General features: G+C 46.0%; 1 protein-coding gene across 1 annotated transcript in view; it reads left to right on the top strand.

Annotated features, from left to right (window-relative positions):
* The window catches only part of Cpxm2 (carboxypeptidase X, M14 family member 2), a 127,839-nt gene extending 114,566 nt beyond the window's left edge, over positions 1-13,273 (top strand). Inside the window, 5 exon segments of the mRNA XM_059250552.1 lie at positions 1,887-1,977; positions 1,980-2,183; positions 6,760-6,899; positions 8,370-8,469; positions 11,980-13,273. Of these exon segments, the coding sequence (XP_059106535.1) occupies positions 1,887-1,977; positions 1,980-2,183; positions 6,760-6,899; positions 8,370-8,469; positions 11,980-12,233 (789 nt within the window). The 3' untranslated portion in view covers positions 12,234-13,273.
* Positions 13,274-20,769: the final 7,496 nt, after the last annotated feature.

Raw genomic sequence — 20,769 nt, forward strand, 5'->3', positions numbered from 1 at the left:
CTGTTGGCATCAACTTTGTCTTGCTGACATTATCTTCGTGTGACAATCAGTGATTTATTATAATCTGACTTGATTCACACGTCTATATTAAACCATGTCAACCTTTGAATTTGATCTTTTCACATTGTCATTTTCCTCTTTTATAACTTTTACCCCCGTAAAAACTCAACTGTACAGAAGTGAAGGAAGAAGTGGGGGCTCACAAGTATGCATGTCAGCGTTGACATGTGCTGACTCATGCTTCCTCCACCCGGGCGTTCCTCCTGCCTCTTACTAAAGCAGACATCACATCATCATGTCATTTCATTTGTAAACATTTCAACAGGCATTTCTAAACTACAGGGAGCTGTCCTTGAGATCTTCAGATATTACCATTATTACATTAAAATAAGTCATTTCTTTTCCAATTTTAACTTTTTCTGTGTATGAGCTCTAGTACGTATGTAAGTATGGGTGTGTGTGTGCTGTGGCACACCTAGGGGGATGGGATGAAACTTTCAGGAGTCGGTTCTTTCCTTCCACTTCGTTCAGACCAGATCTTTCTCGCTCTCTGCACCACCCTGACATACCCAGGCTAACTGGCCAGTGAGCTTCCCAGTAAGTCTCTTGTCCCTGCCTCTCATCTCTCTGAAGGCTGATTACAGATGTGTGTTACCACATCTGAATTTTAAGTGAGTTCTGAGAATTGAGCTCCAGTCATCTGGCTTGTGAGGCAAGTAGTTTTACCCACGGAGTCCTCCTTAGCCCCAAATAAGTTTTTTTTTCTTGATATTGCAAGGTATCCGGTCAGAGTTCCCATTTCATTTCTTATACCAATCAGTGAACTCTGCCCATTCACTTCTCCATTCTACTTTACCCCCTCCCCTGTTTGCTTAAATCCTGATCAAATGAAGCCCATTCCTTTCTGTTGTGTTTAAGTCCTTTTATATCTTTTTTTTTTTTTTCAAGACAGGGTTTCTCTGTGTAGTTTTGGTGCCTGTTGTGGATCTCGCTCTGTAGACCAGGCTGGCCTCAAACTAACGGAGATCGGCCTGGCTCTGCCTCCTGAGTGCTGGGATTAAAGGCGTGCGCCACTGCTGCCTGACCCTTTTACCTCTTTTAACAGGCTGCCCTCCATGACTTTCTCTTCTTCCTAGCTTTGCTCGTCACCTCATGTCACCCTTGGTGCATGGACAGCTGTGTTTGCTGCTTCTGGGAGCCAGGGCTGTGTTCCTATGATGTCCCAAACACATCCTTCTCCGTTTTATGGAAATTGAGAGTGATTTTAAGACTGACTTAGATTAAACGGAGCAGAGGTCCGGCCCACACAGGCCTGCTTTCCCAAATGGCCTTGATTGGCACACGTTTGCATTTTGTCCCTGGTGTTTCTTTGCTATAGGAACCTAGTTGGGTAGCTGTGACAGAGCCTGCCTGGCCCACAAAGCCCAAAATAGTCGCCATCTGGCCCTTTGCAGGAAAAGTCAGTCGATGCCTCGGCCAGAGGCCTGGTGAGATTCAGGTTTGTGGGTTTGGGGTGTGTGCCTTCATCTGGAGACAGACTACTGATTTTGTATCTTTCTCATGCTGTCTGTAGTTGTGGGTGAACACTCCTGACCCAGGAGTTCACTGGAATTACAGAATGATATTTCTTTAACCCCTCTTCAGTATTTACTAGAATATCGTGCTGTGGAAACTGGACATTTCCCTGACCCTCCCCTTTTTAGCCACTGCTTCTAAAAAGTCCAGTTTTTCCAGGACACAATTTGAGATTCTGATTATTGCTATGATTATTCCATAAAATTCCTGATTTAAAAAAAACAAACAAACAAAAAAAAAACATTTCCCTTTTTTGAAAGCTAGGGCGGTGAAGCAATTTCCTTCTTTTTGTTAAATTTATATACTCCCAGGTGGCCATGGAGACCAGAGCTGTCATTGCCTGGATGGAGAAGATCCCCTTTGTGCTGGGAGGCAACCTACAGGGGGGTGAGCTAGTGGTGGCATACCCTATGACATGGTGCGGTCCCTGTGGAAGACCCAGGAGCACACCCCAACCCCTGATGACCACGTGTTCCGCTGGCTGGCGTACTCCTATGCCTCCACTCACCGCCTCATGACAGATGCCAGGAGGCGAGTGTGCCACACCGAAGACTTTCAGAAGGAGGATGGTACTGTCAATGGGGCTTCCTGGCACACAGTGGCTGGAAGTAAGTCTACGATCTGCCACTCTAGCATCATGTCCCCAGCGACCATGGGTGGTGCTTTAGTTACTTTTCCTGCTGTGTGACAAATACCTGAGACAAGCATGTGTGTGTGTGTGTGTGTTTGTATGTGTGTGTGTGTGTGGTGTGTATCTGTGGTGTGGTGTGTGTTTGTGTGGTATGTGTGTGTATGTGTATGGTGTGTGTATGGTATGTATGTGTATGTGTGTGTGGTGTGTGTGTATGTGTGTGTGGTGTGTTTGTATGTGTGTGTGGTGTGTGTATGTGTGTGTGGTGGGTATGTGTGGTGTGTGTGTTTGTGTCTGTGTGGTTGTATGTGTGTGTATGTGTGTGTGTGATGTGTCTGTGTGGTGATATGTGTATGTGTATGTGCGGTGTGTGTGTGGTGTGTGTATGTGTGTATGTGGTGTGTGTGTATGTATGTATGTGTGTGTGGTGGTGTGTATGTGTGTGTGTGTGGTAGAGAGTATATTGACTCACAGGTGAGGGTGCAGTCCATTATGGCTGGAATGTGAGGCATGGTTACATTGCCTGCATAGTCAGGAAGTAGAGAGAGATGGATACTGATATTCAGTTATCTTTTCCCTTCTTGTTCAGTCTAATAACCCAGCCTATGACATGGTGATCTATCCATACTTGGGTCTTCTCACCTTAATTAACCTTAATTAATCCTTGAGAGACATGACCAAGGGTGTGTCTTTTAGGTTGTGGGTCTTGTGGTTCATATGTCAAGATTTGCAAGGGATGAGAATAGCATGTTCCCTAAGGTCATCTGCAAGGGATGAGAAGAGCATGTTCCCTAAGGTCATCTGCAAGGGATGAGAAGAGCATGTTCCCTAAGGTCATCTGCAAGGGATGAGAATAGCATGTTCCCTAAGGTCATCTGCAAGGGTCGAAGACCCAGCATAATGCAAATCACTTTTTCTTAATATTGTGAGGACTGTCAAGACAATAACGGATACGAAAATCCTTCATGTCCAATAATTCAAATCTGGCTTTATCATTCAGACAATGTATGACCCTGGATAGTTTTTCTCTGAATCCCTACACTTGTCTACTAGAAAATGGGGCATGAAAATGTGGTGGTGATATTTCCCTCTAGGATATGGTAGGATCACACAGATAGTGGATGTGGATGTAATTCATGTCTGGCTGATAGAAACACTCAGCCTATGGTTCCATCGGCTTTATCAGGCATGCTTAGCACAAAATCCTTGTGTAATGGTTAGCTCCAATTGTCAACTTGAAACAACTCAGAATCACCTGGGTGGAGAGCACTGCCCTGGGTTACTGTGAGGGATTGTTTATATTGGGTTGGCCTGTGGGCATGTTTAGGGGATGGATTGTTAACGGATGTGGTAAGGCCCAGCCCACTGTGGGCAGCACCATCCCCTAGGTAGATGTCTGTGAACTAAATAAATTTGAGCTGAGCATAGCCAAGCAAGTAGCTATGCATGGGTATGAATTTATTCTATCTGTTTTTGACTGTGGAAATGACTAATCACTCCAAGCTCCTTGCTCCGTTGGACTGTGACTTGGAATTGTAAGCCAGATAATACCCTCCCAGTTGCTTTTTGTCAGAATATTTTACCACAGCAACTTCAAAGAAAACTAAATTTCTTGAGTCTTCCTGTTCTCCATTCCACACACTAGTTAATTTCAATAGGTTTTTACTTTACTATGAATTCTGTCTCCATAGACTTTTCAAGTATAATTCTCTCCTGAAAAAGAAAACAAAAACAGAATTTTTTTTTCCACAGTCATTCCAAAACGTATCAGAAAGGATGACATTTTTGTCTTGGCAACAATCCAAGTGGAGACAATTCCCCTTTCTCTGCAATGACTTTGCACTATACACATGACAAAAGAAGCACTGGTTTGCATTTATCGGGGACATTTCCTGTTGTTAAGAAAGCATTTTTTTTTTAAAGTTCAAGTTTAGCCCTAAAGACATACCTATAAGAATCTCTGAGTAAAATTGTTATTTTTTTTTTTCTACTGTGACTAAGTTGTGAACAGTCACTGTTGAGTTTGAGTGTCTGGTCAATAGTGATATCATGGAAAGCAGGCTGCTGCATGCTGGTGTAGGCAGTATTGGATGTTTTCATTTACCCAGTTCTGCTTGCCCTTATTTCTGGGACTGTGTGGCAAAGCTACATGCTGGCTTGAGTCTTTCCCATCGTTCTTCTGTGATAGACTCTGCAGATTAAAGAAATCTGATCTCTGATTTCCTCCCCTCCCCTCAGTCTCACTCCTCTGTTCTTTCTCACTTATTATCCTGCACGGCAGGCATCAGTGAGTGTGGGGGGTGGGGGTGCAATTAGGTGCAAGGCTTGGTGCATTGCAAAGTGTCCAGCATGGGCAGCCTGTGCTTTTGAACTCCAAAGTGACTTGGCTTCAGACCTACATACATTGTCAGTCACAAAGAGGGTGGGTGCCATGGGCCACAGGAATAATTTCAGTCACAGAAAGGGTTGCAAAGGATGTCTCTTGCTAGGACTGAAGATTTAGAAGAACTATCAGTCTGTGCAGCAGATCCTGGTCCACAGGTGCTTTGGACAGGGGAACTCATCTTTCACAGTCAAAGCCCTACTGTGTGGAACACTCTGAGCAAGGCCTCGCCTGAAGGGCAGGATGTCAGCAACAGAGATGGATGGGCCCAAGCTGCTCCAGGCTGAAATTTCTCATCATTTTGCCAGCATGTCTGAAGCTTCTAGTGCTTCAAAGATGCTTCTTGAAAAAAAAGATTCACTCAAGAATTTTAATTATCACAATTATTTCAGTACTAGCAGGGCCTAAGAATGTGAGGCTAATGACACCTTTATGTTTAAAGGAAGCCCATCCCTCCTAAGAGTCAAGACCTGGGCTAAGTGGTGGCTCTGTTGCCATAGGCCCCAGATGCCCTCAATAATCCCTCGCTGTAGGTTGATAGATGAATCGACCTGGAGTTGCCCTGTTCTTGTAAAGGATTCCCTGAATACAATCCCATCGTGTCCCTTTTCGTTCCTGGTTTGCTCTTCCTTGCTTTATCTGAGAGGTCACAATTGCTGAAATTCAAGGCTCTGGAGTCTGGAATCAAGTGGAGAGAGCCAAGTTGCCAAAGATTTGGTTCTGTTCTCAGGGCAGGGCAGTGGATTAATATCCCAAAGTCTGACTTTAAAGCAAAAGAGCCTTCACAGAGGGTGGGACAGGAGAAAGGCCATGTGAGGACTGAGCTGGGAAGCCCTTGGAGAACACTTTCCTCTGTCCACACAGAGGCTTGTGTCTCAGCTTCCACCTTCTTCAACTGACCCTCAGAGAGCAGGGAGGCCTCCTTAGAGGATCTTCTCCCCTAGGGGATTGCTTTCCCTACTGATGTAGAGCACAGCTTGCTAGACCCCTCCTGTTCAGAGGTGGAGAGGTTGAAAAGGGTGGGGGAGTGGGGAGCTCAGCCGTAGAGAGAGGGCTCAGTGCTGAGCATGGTAATGCCTAGACTCCAATCCCCAGCATCCCACCCACCCTAAGAGTTGGGCTACTTTATGCCATATGACCCTCATGATATAATAATTTTTTCATTTCACAAATACTGAGTAGTGTAGTGACTTGAGAAAGATTCCCCAAAGCAACATGTCTGTTTTGTACCTTCTTTGCACCTGTAACTGTTACTTTACGAAGAAGACAGTCTTAGAAGATGTAATTAAGGGCCTGGAGATGTTCCTTCTCTGTTATTGGATGTGCCCTGAGTCAGTGAGTAGAGTCTTTAAATGGATCCAAAGAGGAAAAAGCAAATACAGAAGACTGTAGAGTCAAGCTATTGACATAAGAAATGCCCAGGCTAGCAAAAGTCAGGCAGGCAGGGAGGGTGCTCCCACAAGGCTCTGCAGGGAGCACACAAACCTGAGGACTTCTGGCCTCTCAGCCCATAGGAACGAGTATCTGCTTTAAGCCAGGATGTGGCCATGTGTAACAGTAGCCCCAGGAAGCTCATATGGGGACCACCATACTCCAGGCTGGCTGCTTCCCATCTGCACATCAGAATGCAGGTCTGCTGATTCGGGGCTTACTGGTTGGGTGGGATAACCAGACTGCCACCAAACAACCTCACTGTTGGAGACAAGAGCAATGACTCCAACCCAGACCATGGTCCTTTGTAGACACATGAATCCTGGATCCGAGTTTCACTGATCACAGCCTCACTTGTCTTATTTGTGAGACTGAGTTACAGCTGAGCTTGTGGGAAGGACGCAGTGACCGATAGGACACAGCTTATGGACATGCCCAGAAGAAGAACATGAAGACAGATACACAGAGAAGACCACACAGACAGGACAGAGGTTGTGGCTCAGATAGCTGTCTTAATGAATTGAAACAGGGAACTGTTCAAGCTCTCATCTGGGACCCGTATAGCTGCCAAAGACAGCGAATTAAACATTTAATCTATTGTGGTAATTGATGATGGCTTTCCAGGCACATTTGCTTTCCTGTGTTCAGTTGAAGACCTCTAAATGGTCTTGGACATGCTTGCCATCTCCCCATGTGACTTGAAGCCCAAGTCAGTTGAAATGCCTGGTTGTCTTGGCAGGTCTGAATGATTTCAGCTACCTCCACACAAACTGCTTTGAGCTGTCCATCTACGTGGGCTGTGATAAATACCCGCATGAGAGTGAGCTGCCCGAGGAATGGGAGAATAACCGGGAGTCGCTGATTGTGTTCATGGAACAGGTATGTTGGGCATGTGGCTGGGAGGAGAGGAACGAGCTAAGAAACGGAATGTGGATGTGAGAATCACGGTCATGGGAGGATGGTGCCTGTTGCCAATGCTCGGGTACCAGCATCCCGGTGCTGGGGCCGCACCTCTGCATAGATGACTGTGGCTGGCATTGGGCACCAGCTTCCCAGTGCTGGGGCTGCAGCTCTGCATAGATGACTGTGGCTGGCATCTGGATCTTACAGCTGAGTCTGCCCTGCAAGGGTCCTAGGAGGATTCCTGGCACAGAGGGTAGGAGCTAGTTTCTTCCTCTCAGGAAGCTGTGAGTCCACCTTCTGCTTCAGCAGTGGGAGCTCATGGGAAAGGCTTATTTTCCTTTGTATAAGGAAAGGAGGGAAGGCTTGACTGTGGAAACAACGATTTTGAAGCTGTGGTCTGAGTTAGCCAAAGTTCCCCTGTCCAGACTATCTTTGGGAAGTTGCTGAGCTATCATGGATTGTTGCATTATCCCATAGACAGGGAGACTGAGGCACAGGTTCTGGCTGGTGTGTGTTGTATGGTACGGTTAGTTAGTTGATGGCCTCTATACAAAGCAACCTTCCTTCCTTCCTTCCTTCCTTCCTTCCTTCCTTCCTTCCTTCCTTTTTTCTTTTCTTTCTTTCTTTCTTTTTTTTTTTTTTTTTTGGTTTGTTGAGGCAGGGTTTCTCTGTGTAACAGCCCTGACTGTCCTAGAATTCACTCTGTAGACCAGGCTGGCCTTGAACTCACAGAGATCTGCCTGTCTCCACCTCCTGAGTGCTGGGATTGAAGGCATCCACCACCTCCCGGCTTCCGAAGCAGTCATTTTTTGATGGCCTCTGGTACCTTTGTCTCTAACTCCTATGTTATTAAGTCCATGGAACTCAGGAAAGTCCAAAATAAACATGCCTGATAAAAATTATATTTCAAGCCGGTGGTGCAAGCCTTTAATCCCAGCACTTGGGAGGCAGAAGTAGAATAATGTCTTGAGTTCAAGGCCAGTTGAGTCTTTATAGCAAATTCCGGGCCAGCTGGGGCTACGTGATGAGACCTTGTCTCAAAATAAAATAAATTAATTAAAAGTAAAATTAAATTCTAGTTTCCGGAAAACTTTTGCTGAATTTTTTCCAGTGCTTAGGGCTGGAACCCGGGACCTCATGCATGTTAGATAGGCATTCTACATCTGTACTACCACCCTAGCCCTAGTGGGTATATTTTAATAAAACTCTCAGACCCTAATATGTGTTCAACTCTGGAGGATTTTAATTCCAATGAGAAACTTTCTGGCTCATGGGCCGCCAAACATTCCACCAAGTCCATGCAGAAGCAGGTGCGTATTGAACTAGACGTGGTGCTTTGAATACTCCCAGTGAGGGCTGAGCTGATGTCACCTGCACTGCCTACTTCCTTGTGCTGCTGCTGTCCAGAGCCAGCTGGTGACTCACTGTGTCTCACATTTGCTGCAGGTTCATCGGGGCATCAAAGGCCTAGTGAGAGATGTGCATGGAAAAGGGATTCCAAATGCTATCATCTCTGTGGAAGGTGTTAACCATGACATCCGGACAGGTATCTGTGAATGTGCATACACCGCTTCAGTAAGAAATCCCTGCTCCTTGCAGTGTGTTGCTTGCGTTTCAATGACTGGAGTTTCAGAAACTTACTCACTGCAGGGCCAGTGGCACAGATGGTCAGCACAGGGCACTCATATAGAAACTTCTTATTCAGGACTAAATCAGCATCTTCTCTTTCCAACTCCCCAAGAGACCCCTGAAAATGGGGTTTTTCAGCCTGGTCTTCTTGGCTTCTCCTGGCCTCTTCCCTGGGATAGTTTGGAGCAACTATCAAAACTCCGGTTGCAATGGAAGCTTCTGAGAAGCTAGGGACTGATGTGTGGGATCCTTGTTCTAGGCCCCTAGTTACCAAGTGCTTCCCTCTGTAGGATTTCTACCAGTTGTCCTAGATATTACAGCCATTGTCCATAAGGTTTCACGCAGTATTGCACGGACATTTGTACTCAGTAGCTGCTTATGAACACCCATATATTCTTTCATCTGTCCATCCATCCATCCATTCATCCATCATCCATCCATCCATCAATTCAATAGACATGGACCAAGTCCCCATAATTTTCCAGAGACCAAGCAGAATGCTAGTGATCTTTATGGATGAAAGAGGGGGCCATTTGTTCTAGTTCTATGTAGGATCTGTGTCTTAAATATCGCTTAAATGCTCCTATCAGAGAGCACTTCTTAAAGGAGTCCTGACCATTCCTTACACTGTTTAGTGCCTGGTGGGCAATGTAGGAAAACACAGGGGTTCTATACAGTGGGAGGTAAAAAGGCCCTGGGGCACTATAAGCCTAGATGAGAATGCTTTACTTAACGGGCTCTGAATTTCAAGCCCTGTAATCAAGCAGACAGTTTGGACGAGCTAATGGGAAATGCATCTCATCCCCTTCACTTCCTCCTATAAATAATTTCCCAGTGTGTGCTCTGGGCAGATGCCTTCCATATTCCACACACGGCTCTCTATGAGCATCCTTCCATGCTCATCAGAAGTGCTGAATTTGCCTTGATTTGTCTGAGGCTTATATGATCCGACAAGTTTCATTTCAGGAGAAGTTGGCATAATGTAAACAGAGGCATTAAGCAGAATCCCACAAACAGGGAGCTAGAAAGAGTTTTTTTTAAAAAGCACATTTGGGTTAGAATTTCGTATGCTGTCCATTACTTAGAAGACGTTAATTTGAGCGGTGAATGAATGAACACTTATTAGGCTTGGGGTATCCCTTTCACCCCATAAGTGACGAGCAGCATCCACGGTTTTAACCTTGCATGGTGGCTACATGGGAGTGTTTACTCCAGAACACTAGCTTGATTGTTCAATGGGACAGAACTCAAAATGTGGCTCCCTCTATGTCCTCTAGTGCATGGTTGTAGGGTAAGTACCATCGGGATAGAAGTAGAAATAACAAGAGCCCGAGGTGTAAGGCGGAAAAACATTGTCCATGAGCTTCTGAGAGATCTGTCAGGCAGAAGGGAAGACATGGCAGATCCATGTTTCAGAAGTAGAAACTTCCTGATTATAGAACCAATACCTCCTGTTCTGACTCTGAACATGATCACCATCATTTCCTTTACTCTTTTAGCCTGACTTATTGAGTGTGTGCCAAGAAAAGAACTACTGCCACAAACAGCAAAGATATCCCTGACCACTGAGCATGGTTTCTGGTGGAAGAGACCTGCAATTAATTGTTAGGGAGAATAAAAATACTGTAGTTGACAACCAGTGCCAATAAAGAAATGCAACAGGTAGACACAGAGACAGGCGAAAAAAAAAAGGCAAGGAGAGGGTCCCTCGCTAGGGATGAATACAGGCTAGCTCTTAGTAGGTCAGGGGGTGCCATGCCAAAGGGAGAGAACAGAATCACAGAGCATCTGTTCAGAGTCAAGAAAAGGGACAGAGATGGTTCTGTGGATAAAACACGGCCACACAAGCATGGGGACCAGAGTCCACATCCAGCCTCCGTGTAAATGCTGGGCTATTTCAGCTGAGTCTCCAATAACCCTAATGCTCAGGAATAAGAGACAGGGGATCCCTGGGGCAAGCTAGATAGTTAGAATAGCCAAACTGGTGAGCTCTGGCTGCGCAAGAGACCATAACTCAGTAAACAAAGTGAAGAGCAATCAAGAAAGTCACTAGACTTGGCCTCTGCATGTACACACACACGTGTGTGAGCATCTTCCCATGTGCACCTACATGCATGTCAAAACACACACACACACACACACACACACACACACACACTCAGGGGAGAGAGGGAGAGAGGGAGAGAGAGAGAGAATGCTCCCCAAAAATCCTCAACTCTTGCTGTGTCTTCCTTTAGTGGGAATGCAGGTTTTCTACCAAATAAGAGACTCTTCATAGGGTTGTAGCTCAGTGGTAGAGCTTGTCTGGCATGCAGAGATCTGGGTTCAGTACATACATAGATAGGAAAGTGTGTAGATAGAGATGTTTTACCCAGCGGTCCTGGGTGTAATGTTGGCCAGTCAGCTTGGCACGTAATTCTCCTTTTAAGGGTCCCTGCCTCTTTGAGCTCCTTGAGCCTTGTTGAGTGAGCTGTGTCCTTCATATGTCCTCCACCCTCTCAACTTTCCTTCTAAAAGACCTGTCTTTGGGAGTGGTTCCCTGCTCTCGTCATAGCCTCTGTGCGAAGGTGTGACATCCTTTAGAGCCCGTGTCCTATGATGTAATCCATCTGTAATTGAGTCTCAGCATCACTCCTTTGAGTGTGAGCAGGTGGGCAGAGTGGCTGAAAGGAAATGAGCGGATAAGAAGCCGGTACTCATGCCCAGGTGAGAAAGTGAACTTAGTTTGTCTCAATGGAGAATTAGTTAAGCCCCAGAGTCTACCACTGCCTAAGGATGTTCAGAGCCACAGGAAGTTAAGGAAGGAACCCACTGGTAAGTGACCAGTGGTGGAAGTGGGTATCAGGGTTCCTCCTCAGCCCTGTCTGCAGCTTGCCAGATTTCATGGGCCTTTCTCTACCTTGTTGAGTCCCCTGCCCTGTCTTGAATCCCCGTGTAACTTCCTGGAGCTCCCAAGTTTCTCTATCCATGGCCACAGAGTGAGGGCTGGAGTCACGTGCAGGCACCAGGGCCATCTCCCGGGCAGTCTGTTCCTGAACTTTTTAGAAGCTGAGAACCCTCTCCTTTTGGAAATAACTCTTCTATATTCATAGCTATGCAGAGGGAAACCAGAAAGCTATAAGCTGCTGACTTTGCAAGATGCCATTTTGTAGCAAGGGCATGTTTGTGAGTTCACATTTATAATGAATGCCCTGTATTGCCAGGTAGGAAAAACTGTCGGAGGCCTCATCTCCAACTCTGCTTGTGCACTGTGGGGAGCCTACACCCTCAGTCCCTTCCTGTTGAAACATTAAGGCAACTGCCAAAGAGAAAAACATCTTGATCGTGGAAGCTCAGGGCCCTCTCTGCTGGGCTGGTCATGCAATAGGGCTGGGAATACTTGTGTTAGAAAGGATCTGCTCTGAGGTCCCCTGCTTTCTCTCCCCAGCCAGCGATGGGGATTACTGGCGCCTCCTGAACCCTGGTGAATATGTGGTCACCGCAAAGGCAGAGGGCTTTATCACTTCCACCAAGAACTGCATGGTCGGCTATGACATGGGGGCCACTCGGTGTGACTTCATACTCAGCAAGACAAACCTGGCTAGGATAAGAGAAATCATGGAGACATTTGGGAAGCAGCCTGTCAACCTCCCCGCCAGGCGCCTGAAGCTGCGGGGACGAAAGAGGCGGCAGCGTGGGTGACCCTCTCGGACACTTGAGACATATCGCAGACTGTGCAAATGAAATCCGCTCCAGTAGTAACTCTGTAGCAGGCTGTCACTGTTGTCTTGTCTAATTCAAGAGACACCCAGGAGCATGCCTGCATGGCTCGGCTGGTCCCAAGAGGGAGGGCTGGTGGCTTAGGGTGTTTTCTTTCCTTTGTTCTCATTTATCCAAGTACCTTGGACAGAGCAGCAGAGAAAGGCTGGTGGGAGTGAGGAAATTCAGTGAGTCAACCTGAAAAAGGCACATGCCCACTGGCTGTCTGGGAAGGGAAACTGGGGCTCCCCCCTGTTTGCGTGACATCCAAGTTCACCAGTGCATTTACAAATGGCACAGTTGACATTGCAGCACCCGGGAACCCTTTGTCCCAGATGTTTTCATTTGAGATGCTCTTAGGCAGCCTAAGAAAATCCATCCTCTCTGGCCCCAGGGGACAATCCAAGCTGCTACAGACATACTCTACTTTCTATTGACAATAGAGGCATTTATTACCAAGTGAGCATCCCTGAGTCCTGAGTCAGCTCTGTTCCCTTTTCCAACAAAGCTTGTCTTCCTAAGAGGGGACAGAAAGCATCCAAGAGTGACTGCTAGGCTGCAGACCTTGAAGGGCTTTTTGCATGCAAAATGGGTCCCTAGAGAGTCCCTAAACCCTCTGCTACTCCATTACCTCTGGGGTGGGGAGAACCAGGGGGCCAGGCTGGCTAAGGATGCCAGAGCAGTCAGCCTAGGCATCCTGGAAAAGAGCTTGAAGGAGGCCAACCCAGAGTTTCTCTGTCTCCAGGATGTGAGAACTTTTAAGTGGGCCCCCATCAGGAGAAGAGTTATGATGAGCATATAGAAGGCGACATCTTTCCAGTTAAGCATCCTCTGATGAGAAAAGAAAGCAATCTTAGGGTTATCTGGAACACATCAGTTTGGGAGAGGTCTTCAAAAGATCACGTGAGGGAAGAGTGTGTCTCATCTCTGTTCATCCTGTTGCCTCATTGACCTGGGGAGAAATAAAAAATGAAAAATAAAAAAAAAATTGAAGCAAATGGTAAGATTCTCTTGTGGTTTCTCCAGGTGGATATGCGGCAACCAGTGCCTCTGTGATTACAGTCATTAGGGACAGACTGACTGGGCTCTGGCACCCCAACCATCTGGGTTCTGCCACTTGTTCTCAATACTCCAGGAGAAAGACAATTAATGGTGAAAGGCAAAGAAAAGAGGAAGTGTCCAGTGTGATCATGCTGGGGAAGAGAATGAACAAGGAGCCCCAGGACGCTTCCCTCCCCACCCCCAATGACACCTAGCAAGTGTCTTCCTGCTTCTTCCTGGGAGAGACATATGCTTGGACATACTGGAGGTGCCAATGAAGGTCTTTACGCAAAGATCCTCACCAGCATTCTGGCAGTAGCATGGGGCCGGGACAGCGAGCTTTTCTGATAAAGGTCCGACTGTCAATATCCCACACTTAACAAACTATAACCATCCATGTTGAGATAGCTCAGGTCAGGCAGTGTTTACACAAATGGGTGAGCATGAGATTCCTAGGGCAATGTCAGTTCCTTGGGGAGCATTATTTCAATAGTCTGACAGCCAAAGGGAGGGGCACATGTGTCTTTAGAATATCTTCATTCCTGCCAGGATGGTTACCATCCACCCCCCCCCCCCACCTCCCACCCCCCACCCCCACCCCCACTTGCTCTCTCTCTGAGTCCAGCCACCTTAGAAGAGGTGACTGTTCAGGATGTGACTGTTCAGTATGGGCTCCCTGAGCCTCGGTACATCTGAGCTCCCACAGCTGACAGCTGTATGTTCTCTGCTTCTTCCTGGGAGAGACATATGCTTGGACATACTGGAGGTGCCAATGAAGGTCTTTACGCAAAGATCCTCACCAGCATTCTGGCAGTAGCATGGGGCCGGGACAGCGAGCTTTTCTGATAAAGGTCCGACTGTCAATATCCCACACTTAACAAACTATAACCATCCATGTTGAGATAGCTCAGGTCAGGCAGTGTTTACACAAATGGGTGAGCGCAGCTGTGGCTCAGAAAACCACCCAAACAGGCAGGTAGCTGGATATGACCCTCAGCTTGAGACATAGTTTACTCCTATTGTAAGCCTGTGTTGTCCAATAGAACTTTCTGGATGGTGGGAATAGCTTATTGTGTGCCGTTGAATGCCGTTCTCACTAACCTCTGTGTGGTTGGTGTACCTTAGGAACTAGCCTTCTAATGTTTTATAGATGCAATTAATTTAAATTTGACTTCTGTCAGCCATTGGTGGATGGAGGCTGTCATTATGCCCATCACAGAAAGGCTCACAGCATCAGATATGGTAGGCAGTGCTAAAAAGCATTTGAAGTTCTAGGTTGTCTTTGTAGTTCAGAAGGGGTGGGAAATTGCATGTCTGCTCAGCGGACTTTAGACTTGTTGGGTGCCTGACCTTGGAAGCCAGGTTTGGCCCTCCAAGCCACAGCACTTCTGTGTTCAGCTCTGAAATCTACAAGCTGCACTGCCCCCGGTTCATGCACTTCTCAGCCCACCCCTCACCTCCCAGGAGAGTCTAGCGATGGGCAGAGCCTTGGACAGGTTCTCCTAACTGTTCTGCAGGAGGCCTCTCTCTTTGGGCTCATCATCACAAGTCAGCCCTTGTCAACCCTGAAGCTCAGAATACTACTCTTGACTCAGCTTCTCATCGCGCTATCCCTTGTTTCAGACTCAACTAGCTCCTGGGTCTGGCCTATGGTCTTAATGTGGACCTCTTCCTGCACATCTCTTCCCACTGCCAAAAACCTTCCTGATCTCTCTCCAGGCCTGTCTCAAATGCCACCTCCTGGCCTACTCCTGCCCCTTCTTCCTCTCAAGCCCCATGTCTTGGCAATCTCTGGATCTCACTTGGTCCTTCAGAATAGTGCTGACAGCATAGGAGGAATTCTGACCTCGGAACTAAGAGATCTGGCTTCCCAAGGGGAGGCACAGTGTCCTCTTTAGGACCCACTGTCACTGGCCCCACACCCTCCCTATAGCACATGCTCAGTGGCCGTGTGGAATTGGGCTAGCCCTTACCACATGGTGTCTCGTTTTTCAGTTAGCAAGTTAAGGACATGTGACTTCTGAAAATGGAAATCTGTCATTTGGTTTTATTTAATGCTTTTATACTTCTTCAAGAGTCTTCCCTCATGGACTGGCAAGACAGCCCAGCGAGTGAAGGTGCCTGCTGCCGATCCTGATGACGTGAGTTTGATTCCAGGGGCCATATGGAGGAAGGAGAGAACTGACTCCTGCAAGTTGTCATCTGACCTCCACAAGCATGCCGTGGTACGTGCGCCCCTCCCATGCACACACACATACACACACACACACACACACACACACACACATACACACACACACAGTAGTTCTTGAATGGTAGTCGTGGAGCTGCTGAGGGATCCAGCAGTTCTGCTCCTCCCTGTGTACCTGACGGAGCTGAAAGCATGTTGACACAAAACCCACTCATGAATATTCACAGCAGCATGATTCCAAAGAGGGGGAGAAAAAGAGGAGACAACCAAATGCTCATCATGGTGGAAAGAAGAACAAAATGTGGTCTAACCACAGTGGACTATTATATGCTGATGAAAAGTGATGAGCTGACACCTTTTACAGGATCAGTGAACCTTGAAAACATCATGGTAAGTGAAAGAAACCGGTCACAAGAGGCCACATATGGCCTGATGCTGTTTCTATGAAGTGTTGTATGAAGACACGGTAGATACGTGGTGGCCTAGGGCTGAGCGACAGGGAAACTGGATTGGGTACAAGCTTAAAAGGATGTAGGGTTTTTTAGGGGGAGATATATATTTCAAAATTGATTGTGGTGATTAAAAAAATAAACCACTGAATTTTTATACTTAAACAAGTGATTCATACAGGTTATATCTCAATAAAGCTTTAAAATAAATGGCTGTGGTGATGATGAATCTCAGTTGTTACCTTGATGGGATCTGGAATCAACTAAGAGACAAGCCTCCACACGGGTGCAGAGGAGTATTTCTAGAAAGGATTAACTGACAGAAAAGACTCTGTCCAAGAGTGGACCACATCTTCTGATGAGGGACTCAGTCACAAAGAGACCCAAGGAGAAAGCAGCCCTGCCTCCCTCGCTGTCCCTTTTGCTGGCGAGGGGGGTCTGTAGCCTCTATGGCTGATGCTGTTGTCCCCTGTGACATCAGACTCCAGCTTCTTTGGCTTTCCAACATGGACTGAAAATCAGCCACTCTCCATGAGTCCTCCAAGCCCCCAGGACCAGATCAGGACCAGCGAGGCATCCAGCTCCGTGGACTGAGTTGCTACCAGGTTCTCAGTTTTTCCAGTTGCAGGAGGCTATTGCTGGGCCATCTGGGCCCTATCATATAAGCCAAACAGGAATTTTTATTTATTTATTCATTTTTTTACAGTTTATGTTCATCTTATAGGTTGGGTTCCTCTAGAGAACCTTATCTAATGCAAGGATCCTGGTCATGCATTCCAAGCGAGGCCATGGTACATAACCATTTTAACAATGATTCCTTAGTAAAGTCAAGCACAGTCCTCCTGTGCCTATGCAAACAACCCCAGGGAGTCACACCAAGCAGGAGGGCTTGGGAGAGGCCCTGGAGTCTGGAATAAAAATCCAAGACAAACATATTTCACTGTGTAAGCTGGTCCTCCGTGGGTGCCTTTATGGTCTGGGAGAAGCTGGCATGTTGATTGAGGACAGGTCTCAGAGGTCCTCAGGGCCACCACTGATTTAATACCAATGTTAAGATGCTGTTACCACACGGAACATCCCCTGTTGCTCTCCAGAAGTATCTGCTCACTAGTGTTTAAAATGAAACCTTCTCTTCCAGTGTCCAAGATGGAAACATGAATAGTTATAACCTTGCCTGTGCCCCCCACCCCCACAAGCAAAATCTTGTTGGGATTCTCTATGAATTTTAAGTTGAGAGATATCTTTAAAAAACATTTAAAAAAGATTTGTTTTATGTGTATGAGTGTTTTGTTTGCAGGTATATATATATGTGTACCACATGTGTGCCTGGTGTGAAAGGAGGTCAGAAGAAGGCATCAGATTCCCTAGAAACAGAGTTACAGATGCTTGTGAGACACCATGTTGGTCCTGGGAATTGAACCTGGATTCTCTGCAAGAGCAGCAAGTGCTTTTAACCAGTAAGCAGCTTCTCTGGCCTTCAGGATCTTAACTCTTTTAAAACTGAGAAATGGCACTTTGAGAGGAAACTACTCTTTCCCCTGAAATACAGAAGTGCGTACAATGCTGTGTTTCTCCATTGGTCTTGCTTCTGAGTGGTCTCAACCCAACATCAAACACACAGGGCCGTTAATAAACATTTGGTCCCTACAGGTGGTCCTGTTCTGAGTCGTGGAACCTTTAGAGGTGCAGCTCCCGGGGGTGGGGGTGGGGGTTAGCCTTGAGATTTTATAGCCTAGATCCACTTCCTGTCCTCTGTTTCTTGACTACAGAGACCATGTGACTAGCTAGTGTATACCACACACACACATACCACATGCACACACATACAACACATATACATACCACACTCACACATGCACTACACACAGATACTACACACACATACACCACACACACAGCACACACACACCATGAATACACACACCACACACATACCATATACACACACACCACACCACACATACATACCACATACACACTACATACACACACACACTACACACCACATACACACACATACCACACACAAAACACCACTCACACATACACTACACACACACCATACACACACTCATCACACATACATCACACATACACACACACACCACACACATACCACATACACACACAACACACACACATAACACACACACACACACACACACACACACACACACACACCACATACACACAATTTTTGGAACCCAGAGTCTCTTGCATGCTAGGCAACTGCTCTATCACCCAGCTATATCCCAGCCATTCTTAACGTTATTTTGAGATAGGGTCTCATAAGTTGCCCAGTCTAGCCTCAAATCTTTATCCTGCTGACTCTGATTCCTGGGCCACTGAGGTTACAAGTGTGCACCCCACTCCCAGGCTTTAGTTACCTTAAACAGGGCAAACCTCTCTTCTTTCACATAGTGAACTTCAGGACGGCTCACGGTGAACTTTGTGTGACACATCAGCCATTTTCCTAAGAACGCCAGCTTTTCACTCAGCCGCTTGCTCAAGCCTAATCCCTCCTCCCTTACAGACCGTCTCACAGCAGCAAAAACATACATGCTCATTAATCAGACACAAAGCATATAAAGTGGAAGCAAATACCTACAAATTCAAAACTGTATGTAGTAGTCAACATTTCACTTTGTACTAAGGAGAGAACTAGGCGTGTGTGATGGTCGGTGTTTCTACTAGATAAAGTCTAGAACGCCCTGGAGATGTGCCTCTTGCCATGTCTGTGAGGGATTAGCTTGGTTACGTTACTGATATGGGAGATGCATGTTGCTGTGGATGGGACCATTTGTTCCCTGGGTGGGAACCCTGGACCATCTAAGATGGAGAAGGAGGCCAGCAATAGCATACATTCTTTATTCCCAACTGACTGTGGACACAATGCGACCAGCAGCTTCATGCTCCTGATGCCCTGACTTGCCTGATAACGGGCTGTCTCTGGGATCAAACTGTTCCCTCTTCTGTTTGTTGGAGTGGTTCATCACAGGAACAAGCAAGTAACTAAGGCAGCCATCCCGATCATCCAGTACATAATGCGATTTAATATCAACCCAAGGGTTTAAATCAAAGATCTTGGAAATAATGTTCAACCCAACATACTACAAGTCATAATTACTGTTGGAATATAGTTTTTTTTGGCATGGTGATTCAATTTACTTAAACACAAACTTATATATTTTTTACAACTATCAACATTCACTATGAATAGCATTATCTTACATAATGAGTAGGCCTGACCAAGTTTGGAGAAAGCATGTATAGTAGAATAAAACGTAGTTCATATTATTTATGGCATTAATTAGAGAAGATGTGACTGTTTTCATTAAATCTAAATGATTAAGCTAGTCTCATTTGCTGAAGACATACCTTAATTATATGCACTCCTAAAACACTTGTAAATTAGCTAACATATTCAAAAGTTAATGCCCTTTTTTCCATGAAAATTTAATCTCTAGAAGTATGTGCCTGTATACCAATCAGAATCTAGCTTCTTAAATTTAAGAGAGTTTTAAAAAAATAATTTCCTAATAACCTCTTCCTTTAGGGAAACATTCAGTAGAGAATGAGGGGTGACTGGGGGAGGGACTCAGGGGTAGAGCACTTGCCTAGCATGTACCAGGCCCCTGTGTTCAGTCCTCAGGCACAAAAAAAAAAAAAGCAATAAAAGGCACTGGTGTTCCTGGGTTCCTCAGGCACCCAGAGGCATGTCATGCTCTTACAGAGAGTTAACAGTGCCAATGCTACACAGTTTTAGTTGCTAGTTACAAACTGTCCCGGGTCCTTATGGTTATTCTTTCCAGGAAGTACAGAATTCTTGTGTTTGTTCAGGTGACAAACAAAAGACTGTTCGAAGGTGAGTTCTCATTCCCACGGCAAGGCAAGCTCTGCCTCTCCAGTTCCAAGGGGGACCCTGCCTGTGCAGCTCATGGATCCATGATCAGAAAGCACTGTTGCCCAGAGCATTGGAATTGAGGTGGGGTGACAGTGAGTGGTGACTATTTCACCTTCGTTGGTTGCTTCAGGACTCATGCCTTCTCTTTCCAGAACTCCAGTGGGACTGAGTCAATATCACCTTCTGTGGGACTTGCTTGGTGTCAGTATTTATTGGCAATCTTTCTTCCCTGGCCCAAGGTCTCCAGAATTCACTTCCCAATGAATTTCTTCCATGCAAATCCTTAGCGTGAGACCTGCTTCCAAGGAACCCCACTAAGGTTCTACTGCACAGGCCCCTAATCTGTTAAAACAGGACTTAGGCACATTCAGGGAAGCAGGAAGTGGCCTCTGGCCTTGCATCCTGGCATGGAGTTCCTAATTCCTTGAAATTTTCTGGATGGTAAGAGCTATTTTATTTTGATGAGATAGTTCCTGGATGGTGCTGATCGCTATGAGGCAAATTCTTTATAAAAGCTTAGGATTCTTACCTCCGGACCATCCCCAGGGAAGAACAAGAGACTGCAGGCTGAGTTAATACACCTTCACACTGGATATTTGTAACCAAAAAGCATACCATACCCTGTACATTCTATGGGGTTTTTATAAATACATACTTACAAGGTAATTTAATTTAAATTAAGCATGGGAAGATTAATAATAACTGATACAATAGAAAATTTATAACAAGGCAAATATAAAAAAAATTTGCTTAAAATGTATAAATTGTTTATGTCTAGAATTTTCCACGTAACATTTATAAACTCTAGTTGACCACAGTACAGACCATGGAAAGCAAATTGCAGATAAGGAGGACTATTGTAATCAGTCACATCTATATGGTGATGCCTCCTTC

The sequence above is a fragment of the Peromyscus eremicus genome, chromosome 1, assembly GCF_949786415.1.
Source record: "Peromyscus eremicus chromosome 1, PerEre_H2_v1, whole genome shotgun sequence".
Classification (NCBI taxonomy): Eukaryota; Metazoa; Chordata; class Mammalia; order Rodentia; family Cricetidae; genus Peromyscus; species Peromyscus eremicus.